This window comes from Panthera pardus, unplaced genomic scaffold (assembly GCF_024362965.1).
Source record: "Panthera pardus isolate Hobbes unplaced genomic scaffold, ASM2436296v1 HiC_scaffold_27, whole genome shotgun sequence".
Lineage (NCBI taxonomy): Eukaryota > Metazoa > Chordata > Mammalia > Carnivora > Felidae > Panthera > Panthera pardus.
Window position 1 is genome coordinate 39,318,760 of NW_026526843.1, and position 26,616 is coordinate 39,345,375.

A 26,616-nucleotide genomic window follows, 5' to 3' on the forward strand; every position below is an offset into this window, starting at 1 on the left:
TTGGATATGACACCAAAAGGACAAGTAAGAAAAGCAAAAATAGATGCACGCGACTGCAGCAAACTTCAAAACTTTTGTGCATTAAAAGTACATCACATTGAAAAGGCAACCTATGGAATGAGAGAAAATATTTGCAAATAATACATCCGTTAAGGGATTCATATCTAGAACATATCACGAACTCTTACAATTCAAAGACAAAAATCAAATGATCTTATTTTTTTTAAATGGACAAAGGACTTGAATAGACAGATGATACATAAATGACCAACAAGCATATCAAAAATGTTCAACATCGCTAATCATCAGAGAAGTGTAAAGCAAAACTTCAATGAGCTATCACCTCATACCCATTAGGATGGCTACAGAAAATAACAAGTGTTATCAAGGATATAGAGAAACTGGAAGCCTTGTACATTGTTGGTAGGATTGTAAAATGGTGCAACCACATTGGAAAGCAATATTGAAGGTTCCTCAAAAAATTAAAAATAGAACTGCCTTATGATCCAGAAATTCCATTTCTGAATATATATTTAAAAGAATTGAAATCAGGGTCTTGAAGAGACATTTGAACACCCATTTCCATAGCAGCATTATTCTCAGTAGCCAAAAGGTAGAAGCAATCCAAATGTCCATCAGAGGATGAAGGAATAAACACACACACACGCGCGCACACACACACGCGTGCACACACACACACACACACACACACAATAAAATGTTATTCTGCCTTAAAAAGGAAGGAAATATGACATATGCTACAAAATGGATGAATGTTGAGGACGAGTAAAATTCATTCATGTTGTGGATGAATGTTCAGAGCCAGTCAAAGAAGGACAAATGATACAATGATACTGTATCATTCCAGTTTATATAAGATATCTAAACTAGTCAAATTTATAGAAACAGAAAGTAGAATGGTGATTTCCAGGGACTAGAAAAAAAAAGGAAGTTGCTGTTTAGTAGGTATAGAGCTTCAGATTTTCAACATGAAAAAGTTCTAGAGGTCTATTTCATGATAATGTGAGTATATTTAACACTTCTAAACTATACACTTAAAATTAGTCAAGATAGTAATATTTGTGTCATGTGCTCTTTACCATAGTGTAAAAATAGCTAAAATTAAAAAGTAGTATACCATGGGGGTAGGAGTCAGAGAAATTTTATCCATTCTTAACTAGATTTTTACAGGGAAAAAGGCTATCACTAACAGTATTCATGGTTTCTTTAAGTAACCACTTATACATCTTCTGATTCCAAGAAAAGATAGAATAAACATACTTTTTTTTACTTTTTCCAATAAATATGGCTGGAAAAAAAAACACTGGACGTTTTATATATGTGTATATATAATATACAAAAACAGTGGACATTATTATAGATAGACATGTATTTATATCATATAATGTTTTGTATATTATATAACTCTGAAAGGTAGAGAGAAGACAGTCTGGCTAGGGACCTCAAGACCTAAGTAAGTTCCCTGGGTTTTGTTTTTGAGTAATACATCCTGGACCCAGTGATGGAGAAGCCAGCAACCCAGAAATACCAATGGCTGCAGACAAAAATAGACCCCAGAAAAGCTCTAGCCAAAGGAACAGAAAGTGGTAGCCTAGCAAGACAGAAATCTTTTAGACAGTAACTTCTGTACTTTAGCCAAATGCCACAGGAAAAACCGTGGCCCTACTCCACACCTATCAGCAAAGACCAAGTGCAGAGCCTAGACTCCCACCTTCATCTGGCAGTAAAGAGTCACACACCCTCCTCCCCCTCTCTCTGAGGTGGTTTCAGAAAAGGCTTAGTGGGTATCTGGAACTTTCATCCCTGCCAGCCAGTAACGAAGCCCCCAGAACATGACGGTAAAAGAGCCCATAAGCAATAGCAAGATGTTCTTCTCTCTCCAAGCCAGGGTTCTGTCAGCAGAAGCCTAGGGAGAGCCTGAAATTCTACCCCTGCCCAGTAATAATGAGATGCCCCTATTCCTACCCCAGTATCAATGAATGGTAAGTGGGAAACTTTGACTCCCACTCCCATCTGGCAATAATGAAGTCATGCCCCCATTCCCTCATCAGAGCAGTCTCAGAAGAGACCTCCTAAAACAGAAGATTGAAATAAGATCCAGAGTCTCATAACATAATACTTGAAATGTCCAGTATACAACAGAAAATCACTCATCATACAAAAAGTCAGGAACATCTCAACTTGAGTGAGAAAAGACCATCAACAGAAACCAACAGTGAGATAATACATTTAATTAAATCACCCAAGAAAAAAAATTTTATTAAGTTTTTATTTTAATTCCAGTACAGTTAACACATAGTATTATATTAGTTTATTAGTTTCAATTGTACAATATAGTGATTCAACAATTCCATACATCATCCAGTACTCATCACAAGTGCCCTCTTTGATTCCCATTACCTATTTCACCTATCCACCCACCCACTTCCTCTCTGGTAACCATCAGTGTGTTCTCTAGAGTTAAGAGTCTATTTTTTGGTTTGTCTCTCTCTCTCTTTTTTTCTCCCATTGCTCCTTTGCTTTGTTTCTTAAATTCCACATATGAATGAAATCATATAGTATTTGTCTTTTTGACTTATTTCACATTATACTCTCTAGCTCCATCCATGATGCTGCAAATGGCAAGATTTCATTCTTTTTTATGGCTGAATATTCCTGTGTGTGTGTGTGTGTGTGTGTGTGTGTGTGTGTGTGTGTGTGTGCGTGCGCATCACTTCTTTATCCATTCATCTACTGATGGACGCTTGGGCTGCTTCGATATCTTGGCTATTATAAATAATGTTGCTAGACACAGAAGGGTGCGTATATCTCTTTGAATTAGTGTTTTTGTATTTTTTGGGTAAATACACAGTAGTTAATTACTGGATCATAGGGTAGTTCTATTTTTAACTTTTTGAGGAAACTGCATACTCTTTTCCAGAGTGGCTGCACCAGTTTGCATTCCCACCGAGAGTGCACAAGGGTTCCCCTTTCTTTGCATCCTCACCAACACTTGTTGTTTCTTGTGTTTTTGATTTTAACCATTCTGACAGGTGTGAGGTGATATCTCATTATGTTTTCTTTTTTTAACTTTTAATCTTCATTTATTTTTGAGGGAGAGACAGAGTGTGACCAGATGAAGGGCAGAGAGAGAGAGAGAGAGGGAGAGAGAGAGACAGAATCTGAATCAGGAGTCAGGCTCTGAGCTGTCAGCACAGAGTCCAACGCGGGGCTAGAATCCCCAGGCTGTGAGATCATGACCTGAGCTGAAGTCAGACACTTAACCGACTGAGCCACCCAGACACCCCTCATCATGGTTTCGATCTGCATTTCCCTGATGACAAGCAATGCTGAACATTTTTCATGTGTCTGTTGGCCATCTGTAGATCTTATTTGGAGAAATTTCTGTTCGTGTCTTCTCTTTTTTAATTGGATTATTTGGGGAGTGTTGAGTCGTATAAGTTCTTAATTTTTTTGTATACTAACCCTTTATTGGATGTGTCATTTGCAAATAATCTTCTCCCATTCAGTAGGTTGCCTTCTAGTTTTGTTTATTGTTTCTTTTGCTGTGCAGAAGCATTTTATTCTGATGTAGTCCCCAAAATTTATTTTTACTTTTATTTCCCTTGCCTCAGGAGACATATCTAGAAAAATGTTATTATGGCTGATGTCAGAGACATTACTGCCTGTGCTCTCTTCTATGACTTTTATGGTTTCAGGTCTCAAATTTAGGTCTTCAATCCATTTTGAGTTTATTTTTGTGTATGTTGTAAGAAAGTGATCTATTTTCATTCTTTTGCATGTAGCAGACCAGGTTTCCCAGTACCATTTATTGAAGAAAGTATCTTTTTCCCATTGGATGTTCTTTCCTGCTTTGTCAAAGATTAATTGATCATATAATTGTGGGTTTATTTCTGTTTTTTTTAATTCTGTTCCATTGATCTATGTGTCTATTTTGTGCCAATTCCATACTGTCTTGATGGATACAGCTTTGTGTAATATAACTTGAAGTCCAGAATTGTGATGCCTCCAGCTTTGCTTTTCTTTTTCAAGCTTGTTTTGGCTTTTAGACATGAGTATACATTGTACTTTGTGCAATGCTTTTTCTGCATCTACTGAAATAATCATATGGTTTTTATCCTTTCTCTTATTCATGTGATGTATCCCGTCGATTGATTTGTGAATACTGAACTGCACTTCTATCCCAGGAATAAATCCCACTTGATCATAGTGAATGATTTTTTTTAATGTATTGTTGGATTCAGTTTGCTAGTATCTTGTTGAGGATTTTTGCATCTATGTTCATCAGAGATATTGGCCTATAGTTCTCTCTTTTCGTGTGTGTGTGGTATTTTTATCTGGTTTTGGTATCAGGGTGATACTGTCCTCATAGAATGAATTTGGAAGTTTTCCTTCTTCTTTTATTTTTTAGAATAGTTTGAGAAGTATAGGTATTAACTCTTCTTTAAATGTTTGGTAGAATTTGCCTGTGAAGCTGTCTGGACCTAGACTTCTGTTTGTTGGGAGTTTTTTGATTCCTGATTCAATCTCCTTGCTGGTAATCAATCTGTTCAAATTTTCTATTTCTTCCTGCTTCAGTTTTTTTAGGTTACATGTTTCTAGGAATTCATCCATTTTTCTAGGCTGCCTAAATTGTTGGCATATTGTTTTTCATAACATTCTCTTAATATTGTTTGTGTTTCTGTGGTGTTGGTTGCTATTTCTCCTCTTTGGTTTGTGATTTTGTTTGAGTCCTTTCTCTCTCTCTCTCTCTCTCTCTCTCTCTCCCCCTCCCTCCCTCCCTCCCTCCCTTATTTTATTTATTTTTTATTTTTTGGTGAGTCTGGCTAGATGTTTATTAATTACTAATAGGTGGTTTTTTAAAAAAGATCAACAAGGGGCACCTGGGTGGCTCGGTTAAGCATCTGACTTTTGATTTTGGCTCAGGTCATTATCTCACAGTTCGTGAGATCTGAGGCCCACATCAGGCTCCATATGCTGACATCACCAAACCTGCTTGGGATTCTCTTTCTCCCTCTCTCTACCCCTCCCCCACTCATGCTGCTGTCTCTCAAAATAAATGAATAAAATTTTAAAAAGAAATAAAATAAAAAGACCAACAAAATTGACATATCTTTAGCTACAATAGGTAAGAAAAGAGAATACCCAGCTAAATAAAATCAGATATGAAAGAGGAGATATCACAACCAATGGCACAGAAATTAAAAGGTCTATAAGAAACTACTATGAACAATTATAAGCCAACAAAATGGACAAACTAGAAGAAATGGTTAAATTCCTCAATACATATGACTTATCAATAGTGAATCGTGAAGAAACAGAAAATCTGAACAGAAGTATAACTAGTAAGGAGATTGAATCAGTAATCAAAAAAAAAAAAAAAAAACTCCCAACAACAACAAAAAAGTCTAGGTGAATTCTATCAAACATTTTAAAAAGAATTAACTTCTTTTAAAGAATTAACTTTAAGTTCATTCTTTTAATTAACTTTATTCTTTTTAAAAGTAATTTCAGAAGCCAATTTTTCTTAAACTCTTCCAAAAGACTGAAAAGGAGGGAATACTTCCAAACTCATTTTGTGAGGCTGGCCCTACCCTGATGCCAAAACCAGAAAAAGACACTAGAAGAAATGAAAATTGCAGGCCAACATCCCTAATGAATATAGATGCAAAAACTTCAAAAATATGAGCAAACTAAATTCAACAGCATATTAAAAAAAATCATACACCGGGGTGCCTGGGTGGCTCAGTCAGTTAAGCGTCCAACTTCAGTTCAGGTCATGATCTCACAGTATGTGAGTTTGAGCCCTGCGTTGGGCTCTGTGTTGACAACTCAGAGCCTGGAGCATGCTTCGGATTCTGTGTCCCACCCTCTCCCCCTGCCCCTCCCCTGCTCATACTTTGTCTCTCTCTCTCTCAAAAATAAAATAAAAAAAAAACATAAAAAAATCATACACCACAACCAAGTAGGATTTGTCCTGGGATGCAAGGATGACTCAACATATGCAAATCAATCAGTGTGATACACCGCATCCACAGAATGAAGGGGGAGATCACAGGATTATCTCAACAGATTCAGAAAAAGCATTTGACAAAATTCAATACCCTTTCATGGTGAAACGTTGAGTATTCTAAATTTAAAAAACTAAGGATAAAAGGCCATTACCTCAAAATAATAAAGGTCATATATAGAAAGTCCATAGATAACATCATACCAATGGTGAAAAACTGAAAGTTTTTCTCCTAAGATCAGGAACAAAATAAGGATTCCCACTGTCACCACTTTTACTCACTCTGGTACTAGAAGTCCTGGCCAGAGCAATTAGACAAATAAATAAATAAATAAAAAGACATTTAAATCAGAAAGGAAGAAATAAAATTAGCTTTGCTTGTACATGACATAACCTTACATGTAAAAATCCTAAAGACTCCACAAAAATTGTTAGAACTAATAAGTGAATTTAGCATATACTCTAAATTTAGGTTTTTTCAGGATACAAAATGAACATACACAAAATCAGTTACATTTCCATATAATAATAATGAACTATCTGGAAAAAAATTTAGAAAATGTTTCCATTAACATAGCATCAAAAATAATAAAATACTTAGGAATATATTTAACCAAGGAGGTGACAGACATGTACACTGTAAATGACAAAACACTGCTGAAAGGAATTTAAAGACACAAGTAAATTGCAAGACATCCCATGTTCATGGATTAGAAGACAATACTGTGCAAATGTCCACACTATCCAAATCAATCTACACATTGAATGTGATCCCTATCAAAATCCCGGTGGCATTTTTACAGAAATAGAAAAAATAATGCTAAAATTCATTTGAAACCACAAAGGACCTCAATAGACAAAAGACACTTGAGAAAGAAAAACAAAGCTACAGGCCACACATTTCCTAATTTCAAAATATGTTAAAGTTTACAGCAATCAAAACAGTATCGTACCAGCATAAAGATAGACACATAGACCAATGAAATAGAACATAGTGCCCGGAAATAAACTCACACATATATGGCCAAATGTTCTTTGACAAGCATGCCAAGAGTACACAATGAAGAAAGGATAGTCTCTTCAACAAACAATGTTGGGAAAACAACATTCATATGCAAAAGAAAAATCAGGCCCTTATCTTACACCATACACAAAAATCAACTCAAAATTAAAGACTTCAACATAAGGTCTAAAACTATAAAATGCCTCAAAGAAAGTAGGGCAAAAGCTTCATGGCATTAGTCTTGGCAATAACTTCTTGAATATGACACTAAAAAAAAAAAAGGCACAGTTAACCAACACAAAAACAGACGGGTGGGACTACACCAAACTTAAAAGCTTCTATTCAGAAAAAAAAATCAGCAGAATGAAAAGGCAATCTATGGGATAGGAGAAAATATATTCAAACCATGTATCTGATAAGTGGTTAATATCCAAAATATGTAAGGAACGGCTACAACTCAATAGCAAAAACAAAAACACCCAAATAACTTTATTTAACATTAAGCAAAGGATTTGGATAGACTTTTTTCCATAGAAGACATACAAATAGCTAACAGGCATATGAAAAGATACTCTACATTGCTAATTGTCAGCAAAATGCAAATCAAAACCACATTGCTAATTGTCAGGGAAATGCAAATCAAAACTACAATGCAAAATCACCTCATACTTATTAGGATGACTATTATAAAAAAAATAAAAAATAACTAGTAGTGGTGAAAATGTGGAGAAACTGGAAGCCTTGTGCACTGTTGGTGGGAATGAACAAATGGAATGGCCATTATGTAAAGCCCTATGGCAGTTCCTCAAAAAATTAAAAATGGAACTACCATATGATCCAGCAATCCCATTTCCGGGTATTTATCCAAAAGAACTAAGATCAGAATCTTGAAAAGACATTTGCACTGCCATGTTCATTGAAGCATTATCCACAATAGCCAAGAGGTAGAAATAACCTAAATGTCCTTCAACGGATGAATGGATTTTTTTTTAAATGTGGTATATACATACAAGAGAATATTAGTCTACTATATAAACAGAAATCCTGTCACATGCTACAACTTGGATGAACCTTGAGGATAATATGCTAAGTAAAATAAACCAGTCACAGAAGATCATCAAACACTGCCTCATTCCATTTACATACGGTACCTAAAGTAGTCAAACTCAAAGAAACAGAAAGTTAGAACAGTGGTTTCCAGGGGTTGGGCAAAGGGGGAAACGGTGAGGGGGGGGGTGCTGTTCAATGGGTATAGAGTTTCAGTCATGCAAGATTAAAAAGTTCTAAAGATCTTCCATACAACATCATGCCTATAGTTAACAATATTGTAATGTACACTTAAAAATTTGTTAAGAGGGTGGATCTCATATTATGTATTTTTTACCACAATAAAAATATGTGACGTGCAGCTAAAACCACTGCTGAGTGGGAAATTTATAGCACTAAATGTTTGCCTTAGAAAGGAGGAAAAGCCTCAAATTAAAAAATATAATTTCCTACCTCAAAAAGAAGTGCAAAATAAACCCAACGGAAGTAAAAGGAAATAATAGATAAAAGCAGAAATCGATAAGATTTAAAACTAGAAATCAGTACAGGGGCGCCTGGGTGGCTTAGTCGGTTGAGCATCTGACTTCAGCTCAAGTCATGATCTCACAGTTTGTGGGTTCGAGCCCCGCATCAGGCTCTGTGCTGACAGCTTGCTCTGAGCCTGCAGCCTGCTTCAGATTCTGTGTCTCCTTCTCTCTCTCTGCCCCTCCCCCGCTCATGCTCTGTCTCTGTCTCTCAAAAATAAATAAATGTTAAAAAAATTTAGAAATCAGTACAGAAAATCAATGAAATAAAAGAGCTGATTCTTTGAAAAGATCAATAAAATAAACTCCTAGCAAGAGTGATAAATTAAAAAAGAAAGAAGACACAAATTCATATCAGAATGAGACAGGGGATATCACTGGAGACTCTGCAAACTCCAAAAAGATAATAAGGGAATACTACAAACAAATTCACACATATAAATTTTACAATTTAGGTAGACGGGACCAATTTCTTGAAAAGTGTAAACACATACTCACCCAATATGAAATAGATCATTTGAGTAGCCCTATAACTATTACGGAAATTGAATCTGCACTTTTAAAACTCCAAGAAAAGAAATCTCTGGGTCCAAATGGTTACACTGAAGAATTCCACCAACCACTTAGAGGAGAATTAATACTGATATTACACAATCTCTTCCAGAAAATAGAAGAGTGAATGCTTCCCAACTCTTATAAGGCCAACATTTCATTGGTACTAAAATCAGACAAAGACAGCACAAAAAATTAAATAACAAGCCAATATCATTCATGAATACATACACACAAATCCTTAACAAAGTATTGGCAAATAGAATTCAGCACTATATAAACAAATTTATACACTATATGACCACGTGGGTTTATTCTAGGGATACAAAGCTCGTTCAGTATTTGAAAATCAATCCGTGTAATCCACCATATTAAGACTAAATAAAAAAAATAATATGGTCATATCAACTGATACAGAAGAGGCTGTTTAACAAAATTCAACACTCATTCATGATAAAAATCCTCAGAAAACTAGTAACTGAAAAGGAATTGCCTCAACTTTAAAAAGAATATCTGCCAAAAAAACAAAAACAAAAACAAAAACCCTACGGCTAACATCATACTTAATGCTGAGAGACTAACCACTCCTTCCTTAAGACTGGAAACAAGGCAAGCGCTCACCACTGCTATTCAACACAATACTGGAAGTCCTAGACAGAACAATATGGGAAAAAAAATAAATAAATAAAACGCCTATAGAGTAAAAGGGAAGAAACATCATTGTCCCTATTTGCAGATGACAAGATAGTCTACAAAGAAAATCCTAAGAAATCTACCAAAACAAATAAATAAATAAAAACAACCTCCTAGAATGTAGTCAGGAAATTCAGCAACAATGCAGGGTACAAGCTCGTCATACAAAAATCATTTGCATTACTAGCAATGGACACATGGAAACCAAAATTAAAAATACAATACCATTAGGAGTCACTCAAATAAATGAAATAGTAATAATTCTCAAAAACTATGTACAGGACTTGTATGCTGAAAACTACACAATGCTAAAAATGATACAATGCTGATAAAAGAAATGAAAGAAAATATAAATAAATGGAGAGATATTCACCATTCACGGATTGGAAGGGTCAACATAGTAAAGATGTCAATTCTCCCCAAACTGATATACAGGTCGAATATAATTCCTATCAACATCCTAGCAAAAATATTTTTTAGATATAGGCGAGATTATTCCAAAATGTATAGGAACAGGAAAAGAAACAAACAATATTGAAAAAATAATAAAGGAGGAGGAATCACTCTACCCTACTTTTAAATTTATTATAGAGCTATAGTAATGAAGACTTTGGGGTACGGCAGAGTGACAGACACATAGACAGACACATGAATCAGAACAGAAAACCCAGAAATAGGCCTATTCGAATTCAGCATACTCATTTTTTTTTTTTTACCATGGTACAAAAGCGATTCAGTGAAACTGAAACAATCGGATAGCCATAGTTTAAAATATTAATCTCGGGGCACCTGGGTGGCCCAGTCAGTTAAGTATCCAACTTCAATTCAAGTCATGATCTTGTGGTTGTGAGCTCAAGCCCCACATTGGGCTCTCTGCTGTCAGCACAGAGCCCACTTTAAATCCTTGGTCTCCGTCTTTCTCTGCCCTCCCTTGCTCGCGTGCGCGTGCTCTCTCTCTCAAAAATAAACATTAAAAAAAATTTAATCTCAACTCAAACCTCACACTATATACAAAAATTACAAAAAAATGGATCATGGACTTCAAATGTAAAATGTAACCATAAATCTTTTAGAAAAAATCTAGGAGAAAATCTTTGAGATCCAGGGCTTAATTAAGAGTTATACACAACAACAAAAGCATAATCCATAAAAGAAAAAAAATCGATGAATTGGACTTCACCACAATTACGTTCTTGCTCTGTGAAAAATCCTATTCATAAGATGAAAAGACAAGCCACAGACTGCTACTTGCAAATTACACATATGACCAAGCACTTGTATCTAAACTATATAAAGAACTCTCAAAACTCAACAGTTAAAAAAAACAAACAATGCATTTTAGAAAATGGGCAAAGTACATGAAGAAACATTTCATGGAAGAAGATACAGGGATGGCAAATAAACACACAAAAAATGTTCACTATCATTAGCCATTAGAAACATTCAAATAAAATCATAAGGTATCAAGCACTATGCACCTATCAGAATGGCTCAAATAAAACAATGACAATACCAGTACTGGCAAGGATACAGAGAAACTGGAACTCTCATACGCTACTGATAGGAATGCAAAATGGTATAGCCACTCTGGAAAAAGTCTGTCAGTTTCTTTAAAAACTAAACATATACTTACCATATGACCCAGCAATTGCTCTGCTGGGCATTTATATCACAGAAATGAAAATTTAGGTCCAAAAAAAATCCTATACTCAAGTGTTCATAACAATTTTATTTACAGTAGCCCCAAACTGGAAACCAAAATGTCCCTCAATAGTAGAAGGGTTCAACCTAACCCTAATTTTGGTATATCCAAAGCATGGAGTACTTCTCAACAATAAAAAAACAAACTATAGATACACCTATCAACTTGGGTGGATCTGAAGGTCATTTTTATGAAGTAAAAAAAAATTGGAAAAGTTACATATTTTATGATTTCATTTGTATAAAATTCACAAAATGACAAAATTATAGAGAAGGAGAACAAATTAATATTTGTCAGGGGTACAGACAATGGCAGTTAGTGGTAGGTGTGACCATAAAAGGGCAGCTTTCTAGTGATGGAATAGTTCTGTATCTTGATTGCTGTGATGGTTACGCAAATCCACTCATGTGATAAAGTAACACAAGACTGTGCACACACATCATTCCAGTGTCAATTTCCTGCTTTTCATATTGTATTATGATTATATAAAATGTCTGGGGTAAACTGGAGGAAGAATATATGGAGACTTTTTGTACTATTTTTACAACTTGTGAGTCTTTTGTTATTGATAATAAAAAGTTTAAAGAAACCACTTAGAAGGCAAATCACTCAGAAAGAAGAAAGTGGAAGCTGAAACCCAAGGAACAAATAAATAAAATGTTTTATTATAACAGCCAGTTTTATGAAGGGATAGATTTTAAATGGGGAAGGTTTATATAGGCCAGCGACATGCAACACCAAAGACATTTATCTGTAAGATCAAAACATGTGTTTAAAAAATATTAGGGGTACCTGGGTGGCTCAGTCAGTTAAACGTCCTACTTCAGCCTAGGTCATGACTTTGCTAGTCTGTGGGTTCGAGCCCCACATCAGGCTCTGTGCTGTCAGCTCAGAGCCTGGAGCCTGCTTCGGATTCTGTGTCTCCCTCTCTCTCTGCCCCTGCCCCACTCACACTCTCTCTTTATCTCTTAAAAATAAACATTATTTTTTTTTTAATATTAGAGCCACAGATTAAAACGTCTCCTCTTAAATCAGGCAACTGTCAATTATGTTTGCAATAAGCCACATAAACGGATTACATCTTTAAACAATGAAAAATGAATTGCAAAGTACCTTCATGCCAGTTGTTCAAACTTTATCCAGTAAGTGGTAGGGATGGAGGAGTTTCATTCTGGTTAACCCAGAATATATCCCTGAGACTATTATACGGTTAATTGATTCACATTCACCCTGTGTAAGGTATCCTCAGGTTTGCTTCACTATAGAATATTTTCATTTCCAGTTATGCTATGAAAAGAATATTTGCACTGAGTAAAATATTTTGTGATACTTATCACCTTTCTAATTAGAAAGGAGCACCTGGGGGGAAATTAGCTCTCTCTGCACTGTCCAAAATGATAACCACTAGCCACATGAAGCTGTTTAAATTTAAAATAATTAAAATTAAATAAAGTTTAAATTTTAGTTCCTAGACACATTTCAAGTGTTCAATGTGAATAGTGGCGATTGTGAAAATTAATAAATGGAAACATCAATAAAATGGAATCAAGAGGCTAGAAAGGGAGGTTTGTCAATCACAGACCCCCAACAGGAAGAGACCTATCTTGTATTCCCATCAGAAAGAAGCCTATACGCTACTATCCCAGCAGGAGGAAGAACGATTTTCTCCTTGGGTGGAACCAGACCAGCCAATGAGAGACTCACAGTTCAACCAGTAAAAAGCCACTACACTTCAAACTCCCAGGTTACCCCAATGGACTTTTTGCTTAGAACAGCTCCTACCAACTCCCCCCTTTTCAAAAAGAGCCTTCCTCTCCTTTGTTCTCCAGACTTGCCTATGGTTTTGCGGTAGCTTACATGTCTTGAATTTTGATTCTCTGCTATTCCTTAATAAACCTATTTTTGCTGTTAAAATCACTGCCACTTTTAAAGTTAACACTACCAAACTAGAAAAGCATAGATACAGAACTTTTCCATCATCACAAACAGTTCTATACAACAGCGTTGCTCTAGAGTGTGAAAAACATGTCATTTCCCTACAGAGGTAGAGTTACAGCCCAAAGAGCTACAGGAATTAGTATTGCATCATCTGAGGTTTTCATTAATACATAATTTCATCTTTAGCAATACTGAGCAGTATGTTGTAGTGGTTAAGTGCTAGGGCTTTGGAGTAGAATAGTCCTGGATTTCAACTTTAGCTCCAACTTTTACTAAATTGTGTGGCCTTAGGCATGTTAGATTACCTCAATTCTCTGAACCAGCATTCTCAGTTTTAAATAGGCGGGGACTGGAGGGACAATAGTACCTACCTCATAAGGTTGTTGTGAAGGATTAAATGAGATAAGACCAATAACTGACACAGGTGATCTATAAGTGTTAGTTATCCTTAACATTATTAAGTCCAGAAGATGAACTTGGCATGTTTTAGGACCTACAGTCTAGGTGACCAGTAGAAAAGCCAATAGGAAACATTCAATCATAAGAGCAGCAAGGGAGTCAGTCCCAACAGGGGCCTCTTTGACTCTTGATAGATAAACAGTAACCACATTGTTCCTTCATAACTTGGGGCCAGAGACAAAAGGGACCTTCTCCCTTATACATCTGTTTATCTTTCAGCTTTCAAAAAGCCAAGGGGTACCTTACCCTTAGCCTTAAGGGACTCAGAATTGAAAGTTAACTGCCATGTTGTATCAAAATAAAAAAAATAAATAAAAATAAATAAAATAAAAGTACAGCACATCATCTATAAAAGAAGATTACCCAAACAAGTCACTGAGTAGGAGAGGTACTTCGAGTTGTTTTTCCAGCTGTTTTTAGCAATCAAATCCAATTCCTTGATGTATTATTAAGGTAAAATGTTACTATATTCACTCCTGTGTGAATACCATACAACAAGCCTGCTGTATCTCTGTAATCAACAAGATAAACATTTACTGAACACCTACTACATACAGGACACTTTTACTCTACATCAGCCCATCAGCAAACTAGCATCTGGCAGGCCAAATGAAGTCCACTTGTGTTTTTTTCTACGGTAAACAAGGTAGTAATGATTTTTACATTTTTTAACTGCTGGGAAAACTGCCCTCAACCACTATTATCAAACACTGAATGGCTCTGGAAATTAGCTTTTGCTGAAGACTTGATAATGTTCCTTAATCAATCCAATCTAAAATAACAAGGCAAACAGCCTTCTTTGTGAAAGTTACACTGCAGGAAAGTCATTTCAACAACTAACATTGTTTGAGTCAAAAGCAATGTCCACATGCTTTATACACTTCCCATGCTCTCACAAGTCAAAACAACAAAGTCACAGTGAGATACCACTTCACTCCCACTAGAATGGCTATAATAAAAAAGGTAGACATTAACAAGCGTTGGTAAAGATACAGAGAAACTGAAAGCCTCATGCATTGCTGGTGGGAATGTAAAATGGTGCCGAGGTGGTAGAAAACAGTTTGGCAGTTCCTCACAAAGTTAAATAGAGTTGCCTTGTGGCCCAGCAATTCTACAAGTAGTTATGTATCAAGAGAAATGAAAACATGTCTGCACAGAAACTTGCACACGAATGTTCATAGGGAAGCATTATTCATAATAAACAAAAGGTAGAAACCACCCAAATTCTCATCAACTGATGAACCGATAAATAAAATGTTGTAAAACCATACAATGGAATATTATTCAGCCACAAAAAAGGAACAAAGTTACTGATAAATACTAAAATTTGGATAAATGTCAAAAACATGCTATGTGAAAGAAGGCCGACACAAAAGACCACATATTGTGTCATTCTGTTCATGTGAAAACCCAGAAAAAGAAAATCTGTAGAAAAAGAAAGTATTGGTTGCCTAAGGCAGGAGGTAGAAATGGGGAGTGACTGAAAATGAGCACGAAGTTTCTTTCTGGGGGGATGGAAATCTTTTAACTAAGACTGCAGTGAGGGTAACACAACTCTAAATTACATTAATAATAATCAAATTGTACATTTTTTAAAAATGCATAACATCAAAAGCATGGCCTACAAAAGAAAAAATTATAAATTGGACCTCACCAAAATTCAAAACTTTTGCACTTCAAAAGACACCATTAAGAAAATGAAAAGACAAGCAATAGACAAGAAGAAAATATCCACGTATCATCCATCTGGCAGGGACTTGTATTTAGAATACATCAACAATTCTTACAACTCAACAATAAAAAGGTAATAAAGATCATAACTCAATTCAAAAGTGGAAAAAATATATGAACAGACACTTCACCAAAGAAGATACACAACTGACTCATAAGCACATAAAATTATGTTCATCATCATTAGTCGTTAAGGAAATACAAATTATAACCAGATGAGTTATCATTTCATATCCATTTAGAATGGCTATAGTAAAAAGACAGACAATAACAAATGTTGGTGAGGATCTGGAGAAACAAAAACCCTCATTCATTGCTGGGGGAAAAACAAAATAGTGCTGCTGCTTTGGAAAACAGTTTTGCAGCTTCTTAAAAAGTTACACGTAAATTTGCCATATGTTATAGTAATTCCACCCTTAGGTATCTACCAATAAGAAATGAAAACATATGTCTACAGGGAGACCTGCACACAAATGTTCTTAGCAGCATTAGTCATAATAGCCAACAACTGGAAACAAACTATTAACTAGTAAGTAGACAGACAAAATGTGTCATAGCTATAAAGTAGAATACTGTTTGGCAATAAAAAGCAATGAAGTATCGATACATTCTACAATATGGATGAACCTTAATAATATTATGCTCAGTGAAAGAAGCCAGGCATGAAAGACCACATATTGTATGATTTTATTTAAATTAAATCTCAAAAAAGGGCAAATTTATAGAGACAGAAAGTAGATCAGTGGTTACCTGGGGCTGGGAGTGGGAATAAGAATTAACTATAAATAAGCATGAGGGCAATCTTATTGGGAGAGCGAAAATGTTCTAAAACAGATTATGGGGATGGCTCCACTACTAAGTAAAGTTACTAAAAATCATTTGATTGTACACTTGAAGTGAGTGAATTTTATTCAATGTAAAAAAATATTTCAATAAAGCTGTTAAAAATAGGAAAGCAACAGTAAGGGAAACTGGGTGAAGGGTACACAGGAATTCTGCTCTATCTTTGCAACTTTTCTATAAAACTAAAGCTATGCTGAAATTTAAAAAGTCAAATAAAAGTTAACAAGGGTATGTTTGTCGGTTGATATCAGTATTTGGCAGTACCTATCAATGCGAAGAGACGTTTACAAAGATGAAATAAAAAATCTCATTACGGATCAGCATTAACAGATGAACATTTGACATGATTCTTACGATGGGGAACACTGACTGTAATCCCCAATTAAACCAAATGTTATCCCCAAAAAAAAGAATTCCATTATTCTTATTAGTAGTCCTGTATTACAAAACAAGTACTCAACTATTATTTTATTTTTGGATTCCATCAATAAACATTTGTTGAAATTTGTTTTCTGTCTTGTTATATACGTGCCTACAAATTATCCTCAATTTTGCTTTTTGGCCTGCAACACCTAAAATATTTACTATCTGGTCCTTCACATAAAGTTTGCCAAGCCCTGCTCTACACTATAACAGGATACATACAAACATTATCAGTCTCTTTCTTGAGTGTATTCTTATCATTACCTAGTTTTGGCATAACGCCCTCCTGAATATGCCTATAAAGGATAAGCCTTGCATCTCTTCTGCTATGGCACTATTTGGGATTTCCATAAATAGAAACACTATTAGCTTAATATTTCTAGCAAAGCCTCCAGGCCATCGTTGTTATCATGACACTAAAGGGCCAACACCATACCACAATATCAAGACTCTCATCGAGTTGTGATGTCACCAGGCCATGGACTCACCGAGGTCAATTAGATATCAAGTGGCTCTTACGGCCTCACACCCTGCCTTTGGCATCACCTTACTATGGAGGCATATGCTATCACTGCTGTTACAGAATTCTGCCCTGATGCCGCTCCGCCAATATGTCAGAATAATTAACCCCTACTTCTTTCCACTCCTTTGGCGGCGGCAGAGAGGGGGAGGGTAGCCACAGCCATCCACACAAGCTCAGGAGGTAGTCCTCAGCTCCTACTGTTGTCCCTTCCGCCTGCCACTGCAAGTCACAGGGCCCCCGTGGGACAGGACCTTCAGGCTCCCATAACTCTCTTGCCAGGACCCGGTACCCGTTTCTCGTGGCCGACTCAATGGCCCAACAGTGACCACCCACCCCGGTTCCACACGAAGCCGCTCCCCGTACCTGACTCCATTCTCCAGCTGTCATCCTGGGCCAATTCCACCGGCCACTTGACTACGGCGGCCGCAAGGACCCTGGGACTTGTAGTTCCGCGCTGCTAGGGGCAGAGCCGGCGACCGCCTCAAAGGAGCCTCCCCTCCCGGAATTGCTCTCGAACTACAACTCCCAGAGGCGCCCCGCGGTGGGAAAGGGGCAAAGGCACGAGAAAGATCAGTGATTGGTGGAACTCTGTCGGCTCTTTTGATTGGCAGTCAAGGCTGGAGACGTGAGGCGGTCGTTGGTCCGGTGTTGCACGGAGATCCTGGAAAGGCGAAATGGAGGGTTGTGTATCTAACCTAATGGTCTGCAACCTGGCCTACAGCGGGAAGCTGGAGGAGTTGAAGGAGAGGATCCTGGCTGATAAATCCCTGGCTACTAGAACGGACCAGGTAAAGGAGTGCTGGGGCCTCTCCGCAGGCTGCCGTGTCGACAAGGCCCAACGTGGCCGCCTGGCCTGGCCCAGACGGAGGCCGGTTCCGTGAGGGCCAGATCCCCGCCCCCGCCGCCCTATCCTTCCCCGGGGTCACCTCAGGACTCGGGATCGGGCGGTAGGAGCTAGCCCCGTAAACCTCAAATATTTGGGGGAAGAGGAGGCCCATACTAAGCACGCTAAATTTTGGATATTTCTAGAACGTTTACCGCGTTTCTCAGAAATGCCTACTCTTTGAGATACCCGTGAGGAGGAGATGGAAGGCTTTTTTTTTTTTTTAATGTGTTTGTTTACTTTTTCTAGTAAATGTATACAATGAAACATATGTAACCGAAAGCCAGTTCTCTGGCGGGCAGTTTAGTAGGAGCTGGGGATAAGTCGAGTGGAAGAAGCAGACGTTGTTAAAGTAACCCTGGATCATGCGTCCGGTAGCATTGTCCTACGAATACTCAGGAGAGAAGTTTACATGGGGCTTTCAGAACATAGAATGGCAGGACCTGATTCAGTCTCCCTGAGACTTGGAAAGGTTTTGCAAAGGAGAGAAGGTTGGTTAAACCTTGAAGGGTGAGTGAGATTTTCTTAGAGGGTGAAGGGGCATTCTTAGGCGGAGGCCGAACAAAAGTGAATGGACTTTGGGAAATCTGCTCTTCGGCTCAAGGGACCCCCATGCTTTTCACCCTGCGTTTCTAGAGAGATTCACTGTGACCTCAACAAGCCAACAAATATTTATAGATTGCATTCTACATGACAGGCACCCTGCTAAGCACTAGCCAGACAGCGTCACATACTTGTGAATCCCCATTTTGTGTCTTTGAGAAGAGTAGAAGTCAGGAGACTTTACTCTGGAACTTTCCTTTATTGCTTAACCTGAAAATGGCCTTATCTTTATTTAGTTTACTTTCATTATGGTCTGATCGTTTTTAATACTTTTAATTTAACTTAATAATGTCAAATGAAGTTTTAATAATCTATTCATCAAGTCAGTGGCATAAAAAAGAGGGAAGCTATTTAAGATCAAGAGACTTAAGAACCAACAATCCTATGCAAATTATGGGCCTTGTAAGGAGCCTCATGGAAACAAAGCAATGTTAAAAAAACATTTGGGGGACTACTGGGGAAATCTGAATACAGACTGAGCTTTGGATGTTATAAAGGAGTTAGTGTTAATTTTGATAGGTGTAATAATGGTCTCATAGCTATTTTAGACAGCATCCTTCTTTAGATACTGAAATGTTTAGGGATGAAAAGTCATAATATTTAGGATTTGTTTTTTTTATTTTATTTTTTTTTTTAACGTTTATTTATTTTTGAGACAGAGAGAGACAGAGCATGAACGGGGGACGGTCAGAGAGAGAGGGAGACACAGAATGTGAAACAGGCTCCAGGCTCTGAGCTGTCAGCACAGAGCCTGATGCGGGGCTTGAACTCACGGACCGTGAGATCATGACCTGAGCCGAAGTCGGACGCTTAACCAACTGAGCCACCCAGGCGCCCCAGATTTGTTTTTTTTTTAAATGTCATGGAGGAAACTAAGTGAGGCAAATATGACAAAATACTAAATCTAGGTGATAAGCATATGGGTTTTATTATATTCCCTCTATTTTTATGTGTTTGAAATTATTTTGTAATAAAGTTTGAAATACCACATTCTTTTCCATAGAGCTAAGAAATACAGCTGTCACTGCAAAAAGGAAATTCCCTTTGAGAGAAATGACTAACTCCTAGCTTATTATTTTTTAAAAGCAACGTTGCTGTCTAATTTTGTGGGTAGCATGATTTTTAAATGATTATGTGGATAATCTCAACTAGTTGTATAGACATTTCTTTCCCATAAGAATCATTTGTTCTTGGGCGGCCTGAATGGCTCAGTTGGTTAAGCGTCTGAGTTCAGCTCAGGTCATGATCTCACAGCTTGCGAGTTCCACCCCTGCATCGGGCTCTGTGCTGACAGCTCAGATCCTAGAGCCTGCTTCAGATTTTGTGTCTCCCTCTCTCAATGCCCCTCCCCTGCTCTTGTGCTCTCTCTCTCTCTCAAAAAAATAAATAAACATTAAAAAAATTTTTTTTAAGATTTGTTTTTTTTTTTTTACCAGAGTATCTAGAAATTTTGTGTCAGACAGGGGTTTGTGTCCCAACTTCACCATTTAATAGCTATGTGACCTTGGACGAATTGCTTACCCTGAGGATTCTTAGTTTCCTCATCTGTAAAATGGGGCTCATGTCCACTGTACAGGAACATGGAGATTAAATGACATGATGCTTGCAAAACTCCTAGTGCAGTGCCTGGTATAAAAGAACATAAATAATATAACAGTAAATAGCCAAAGCTCTATTTCTGCCAAGCCTTGAAATCAGTTTCTTGCTCTGCCATTTTCATGGCTGTATTCTGCACAGAATTACACCTGTCAGTGGATTCTCCTCCATGTTACTAAAACCTTGGTGTCTCTTACAGCAATAAGTAATATAGTTTAAGGACCTGAGGGTCCAGGGCTCTCTACTTCTTGTTTCCAAACTGTAGGTTTGCTGGCCTCAATATTAATTTTTTATGCTTTCTTACCTTCTGTTTCATCTCAAGAATGTTGATCTTCTCACTTCTCTGTTTCCCGTGCAGGACAGCAGAACCGCATTGCATTGGGCCTGCTCAGCCGGACATACCGAAATTGTTGAATTCTTGCTGCAGCTTGGAGTGCCTGTGAACGATAAAGACGATGTGAGGACCAGGCAGAGTTGATAAATGCCCAAGTTATCTGTAGCCTCTAGTCTAGTGTTCACTGAAAACTGAGTATTAAGCTCACAAACAAAATTGAAACCTTTATGACTAGGCAGTCACAGCAAGGGGCCCTGGTGACCAGGCACAGGACTAGAGGTTGCCTTATTTTAGAATGTTCATTCTGCCATTCATACCCTGGAGGTTAAGGTTAACACGCAGATTAAGGCTATAATACTACAAATCCTTTTTATTATGTTGGGAAGTTGGGGGGGGGGGTTGTTGTTGTTTTTTGTTTTTGTTTTGTTTTGTTTTTGGTGAATACGACCTGAATACTTAGGGCTTGGATATCCTTTTGTTGTTATAGAGAGATTTATTGTAATGATATTGGCTCTATTAAGATAAAACTTGTGAAGAATAAGGATGGAATTTTTTGTAGGCAAAGATTCCTCTTCAAGGATACTCACTGAAATAATACTTATAATAGCCAAGAAATAAAAACAATTTAATGCAGGAATGGTTGAATACAGTATGAATATCTCTACAATAAAGTAATATGCAAGCAATAAACATAAAAATCCAAAGAATAACAACAAAACGATAAGTGGACATTGTGGGAAATGCAAACTCACAGAACTTTATATCCTGCCATCCCAATTTGAGAACACATTGTGTGTGTGTGTGTGTGTGTGTGTGTGTGTGTGTGTGTGTGTATATACACAGCTTTGTGTAAACCTTACCTGCATGCTAGTATTAATCCCCGTGCCTTTCCTCTACCACCCTCCCCCGCCCCCCCGTTTTTGTGCTGCCTACCTCTTTCACAGGCAGGTTGGTCTCCACTTCATATTGCTGCATCTGCTGGCCGGGATGAGATCGTAAAAGCTCTTCTGGGTAAAGGTGCCCAGGTGAATGCAGTCAACCAAAATGGCTGTACTCCCCTACATTATGCAGCTTCCAAAAACAGACATGAGGTAGGGTTCCATTCCTTGGCTGCCGTTTTTGAGTTTTAAAGCTGTCTATGGCCACAAACTGATACCTGCGTTGTTTTCTCCTCCATCGGTCCAGATTGCTGTCATGTTACTGGAAGGCGGGGCTAATCCAGATGCGAAGGACCATTACGAGGCTACAGCAATGCACCGGGCGGCAGCCAAGGGTAACTTGAAGATGATTCATATCCTTCTGTACTACAAAGCATCCACAAATATCCAAGACACTGAGGGTAACACTCCTCTGTAAGTGACAAGTAGCAGTCATTTGTATTCTCCTTGACATTAGCCCTCTTGCACTAATTACACATCGTTTTCTTTTTTTATTCTGCTTGGAAATGTAATACATGTGTATGACCAAAAAAAAAGGTAAAGTACACAGATGTGTGAAGAGGAAAATTAAAATTCCCTATGTCATTTTTATATATTTCCTCCCATTCTTTTGTACACAAATGTGTATATTTAAAAAAATTTGTTTGCAAAATTGGGATAATGCTATGTACGTAATTATATCTTGTTTTTTTAACCTAGTATATCATGAGCATTTCCAATGTTGCTATTTTTAAAATGTTTTTGAATGGCCGTATGCAGTTCCATTTTATGGATGTGCCAAAATTTAATCACTCCTCTTCCTGCACATTTAAGCTTTTTTGGGTTTTCCACGAGTATAAATAATGCCACATTGACCAAGTTCATACAAAAATCTCTGGCCCTCTTGCTTATAATTACCTTAGAATAGACTCTTAGAAGTAGGATTGCTGAGTCAACAAATACACACATTTTAAGAGTATTGCTAGGTATTGCCAGGTTGCTTCCAGAGGAATTGTATCATTATACCCTCCCAGCAACAGTTTGAGGGTGCCTGTTGCCCCCTCACCAACACTAGAACTATCCTTTTGTTCTATCAGACATGGTGCCTCGTAGTTATCATTTATATTTTTTCATTTTCAGGGAGGTTAAACGTTCTTTAATGCCTTCAACTAATTAGATTTCCTCTCTAACTTGTACCTTTTTGGGTTCCTTTATCTGTTTGCTTTTGGGGAATTAAATTATTTTTAGTGATTTTTTTAAGCTCCCTTGATTGACATACTAAAAATGTTAACCTGCTGTGTTACTTGAAACTGTTTTTTTCCCAGTTTGTCCATGTTCATTATTGTTTTAAAGAACAGAAGTTTTTCAACTTCTAAGCAGTCAAACCTAGTCATCTTCCCTCAGGAATAGAAATTCCTTTCTCACCCTGAAGTTAGTTAAATACTTAACTATATTTTATTATAGGCTTTTTTTTTTAACATTGCATTGGTTTTGGTTGACAGTTACTGTTACTGTCAAATCCATCTGGAATTGCTTTACATGTGTGACCTGAGGCCGTCCTCTGCCTTGGTATTTTTTTCTGCATTACTTAGCTACTTTTCTTCCTTATTGGGTGGTGACTTTTTTGAACCAGAAATTCTATGAATCTCCTTTTTAGTCTAAAGTGAGATTCAGTTTTTTTAAGTACCGTTTTCTTAACTCTTAGTTTTTTTTAAGTTTTTTAAATGTTTGTTTATTTTTGAGAGAGCAGGGGAGGGGCAGGGTGGGGGGGAACACAGAAGATCTGAAGCAGGCTCCTTGCTGACAGCACACAGCCCGATGCTGGGCTCGAACTCATGAACGGTGAAATTATGACCTGAGCCAAAATCAGATGTTCAACCAACTGAGCCACCCAGGCACCACTTCACTCTCAGTTTTAAAAGTCTTTTCTCAGGGCACCTGGGTGGCTCAGTCAGTTAAGTGTCCGATTCTTGCTTTCAACTCAGGTCATGATCTCACGATTCATGGGTTCGAGCCCCACATGGGGCTCTGTGCTGATGGTGCAGAGCCTGCTTGGGATTCGGTCTTCATCTCTATCTCTCTCTCTCAAAATAAATAACATTAAAAAAAATAAATACATAAATAAAAATCTTTTCTTTAGTCCTGAGTGACTCTGTTTAGAAAGACTTGCAATTTCTAGCTCTTTTCTCCATAACAAGGAGGAACCCGAAGAGTCAGGCAGGAAAGGGTCCTGGGAAGAGGCTAGGATTGAGGGATAGCTGGAGACTGTTTACTCAATTCAAGCTTAGCCACCTAACCAACTATATCAAATACTTACATTAGGTAACTTGGAGAAGTAAATTAACCTTCCTGAGTCTTACTTTCCTCATCTGTAATATGAGAAGAATAATTCCTTCCCCACTACATTGTTTTGAGGCTTAAATAAAATAACATGAGATGTGCCTAACACCCTGCCTGATAAACTGTAAGTGCCTGCCAAAGTTTCTCCCTCAGTTACTGCTCAGCTGTGTCATCACAGGCAAGGACTCTAACTTCTGTCACAGTTTCAACTGTAAAATGGTGATAATAGTACTGTGCTGACTTACAAGGTGGATATAAGGATCAAATGAGGTAAAATCTTTTAAATGGTTCTTTGAAAAATTTAAACTACACAACTTGCTATTAGCCTGTTATACAGATTGGGGCTTTTCTAAATTCTAGCCCTGAATTATTGTGTGCATTCGGTGTAAACCACCCTAATCTCAGGGGCGCCTGTGTGGCTCAGTCAGTTAAGCGTCTGACTTCGGCTCAGGTCATAATCTCATGAGTCTGTGGGTTTGAGCCCCACATGGGGCTCTGTGCTGACAGCTTGGAGCCTGCTTCGGATTCTGTGTCTCCCTCTGTCTCGGTACCTCCCCCGCTTGTGCTCGCTCTCTGTCTCTGAAAAATGAATAAAACTTTAAAAACATTAAAAAAATAAATAAAAATTCAAAAATTAGAAAATTAAAAAACACCCTAATCTCCATAAAACATGGAAGTTGCTCTTAGGCTGGCATTTCAATCCCTTCTTGTCCTGTAATGTGTCCAGAATTATGATTTATGATCAGGTATTACAAGGCCATTCCACTGAATTTTAATTTACAAGCGGTCCTTCCCAGGCAAATTGATTTTCCTTTCCTGATTAAATACCCTGGTACTATACTCCCTAATAATGTGCAGTTCAGACCATGTATCAGGAAATCCTCATCGTTACATGGAGTTGGTAGGGAGTAATCAGTCTTTGTGGTCTTCAATTCCAGACACTTAGCCTGTGATGAAGAGAGAGTGGAAGAAGCAAAACTGCTGGTGTCCCAAGGAGCAAGTATTTACATTGAGAATAAAGAAGAAAAGACACCACTGCAAGTGGCCAAAGGTGGCCTGGGTTTAATACTCAAGAGGATGGTGGAAAGTTAAGCAGCTCAGATTCATTCTTCCTGTTTGCGTCTTGTGCTTGTCCCCAGTGCCCTGGAAGCTAATGTACTCGTGCCCAAGGCACCATCTGCAGATGATGGAGGTCTTCTCTCATCTTCAGTGTCCTATAAATCTGTCGAGTATCGTTCCTGCTGAGGTGTTTGGTCCAAGCTTGCAACTTGCTTTCCAGGCATAGATTAATTGTTGAGATTGTTTTACTCTTGTTGCGTATGATTATGTACTGAATCTTGGTTAATTTTGAGTAAGCAATTCTGTGGCTGTTGTGAGTCTTTGGCACCCTCCCGCGTACCCTCAAGTCCCCTGTGAGGCAGAACAACCCCAGTAGCACCAGGCCATTTGTCCCACCACGAGTTCCTAGGGAGGTTTTCGAATGTTCCCTCTGTCTGGTCAAAACACATCCTGACTTGTCTCTCAAGCTCACTCAGAAGCCTATACCAAATATTTGTTTTTCTCAACAGTACACTGCAACTTTATTTTTGTTACAGGAGGAATACGTATATATTTTAAAGGACCAAATTTTCCGTTGGAGGGCATGCTACCCAAGTTCGGAATTCATAAACACTAAAATATAATGAAAAATAACAGCCTGTGTACCCATGCATCTTTTTAATAAGCCCTTTTCTTCCAAAATAAAATGTGTTGTTTTTAAAAAGGGAGTTTCAAAGTACCTATATTAAGTCACCGTCCTGTACTGCAAAGAAATGTCAAGCTTGTTACATGTAACAAAAATGAGTTCTGATTTGTATTTCAAAAACCAAAAATAAAATGTTGTTAGAATCTTCCAGTTTTTCTTTCAAATCTGTTAGAAACTCATGCAAGCCTTAAAATCCTTCATAAAGACATTTCTCACTTTTGCCGACTCCAAAGTCCATAAAATTCATGAAGCTTGAACTGCCACTAAAATCTTTAAAAGTACTCATCTTCTGAATTGCTAATTAAATGTGGAGCAAAAGAAAGTAAGTGGAACCTTGAGTTCAATTTAGGGAAACAACTCAAATGGTTACCAGTCGTAAACTCTAATGGACTCCCAAGTGGCTCTTCAAATTATTTTTTTAATTTAAATCTTATGCTGCAAATATTGCTTAAAGTAAGTGATCCAGGTGAGCCCACAAACTTGGATTAATTTGGGGTCAGAGACTTAACAACCCAGTAGCTAAAATGAGTTTTGTAAACGTGAACCATGTCGTTGATAGGCAAAACTCACATAAATATTGTGAGCGCTGATCTTTACAAATATTAATCAGGGAGGCATCTTCTTAAGGAATTAAACTTCTGTTTATTGAATGCCAGGGTTAAAAATGATGACAGGGGAAATCATTTCTTTCCAATCCTTTTTAGCGTGATCAGAGAGTTGTGTCTAATTG

At 37.5% G+C, this 26,616-nt stretch overlaps 2 protein-coding genes across 4 annotated transcripts in view; one reads left to right on the plus strand and one right to left on the minus strand.

The window, feature by feature from the left end:
• The window catches only part of ATG4A (autophagy related 4A cysteine peptidase), a 62,439-nt gene extending 44,478 nt beyond the window's left edge, over positions 1-17,961 (minus strand). For both annotated transcript variants that reach the window (XM_053891278.1, XM_019426816.2), the window contains exon 1: positions 17,833-17,961. In XM_053891278.1, the coding sequence (XP_053747253.1) occupies positions 17,833-17,842 (10 nt within the window). In that variant the 5' untranslated portion in view covers positions 17,843-17,961. The remainder of the gene's footprint in view (positions 1-17,832) is intronic.
• Positions 17,962-18,077: 116 nt separating this feature from the next.
• On the plus strand, positions 18,078-25,904 carry PSMD10 (proteasome 26S subunit, non-ATPase 10). Of its 2 annotated transcripts, none has more exons than XM_019426817.2 (5): positions 18,078-18,257; positions 20,910-21,008; positions 21,830-21,976; positions 22,071-22,237; positions 25,081-25,904. In XM_019426817.2, exons 1-5 carry the CDS (start codon positions 18,144-18,146, stop codon positions 25,232-25,234), a joined length of 681 nt encoding a protein of 226 aa, XP_019282362.1. In that variant the 5' UTR covers positions 18,078-18,143; the 3' UTR covers positions 25,235-25,904. The 2 variants fall into 2 exon arrangements, with proteins under 2 accessions (XP_019282362.1, XP_019282363.1); XM_019426818.2 differs by having other exon boundaries at positions 22,071-22,158; positions 25,081-25,198.
• Positions 25,905-26,616: the final 712 nt, after the last annotated feature.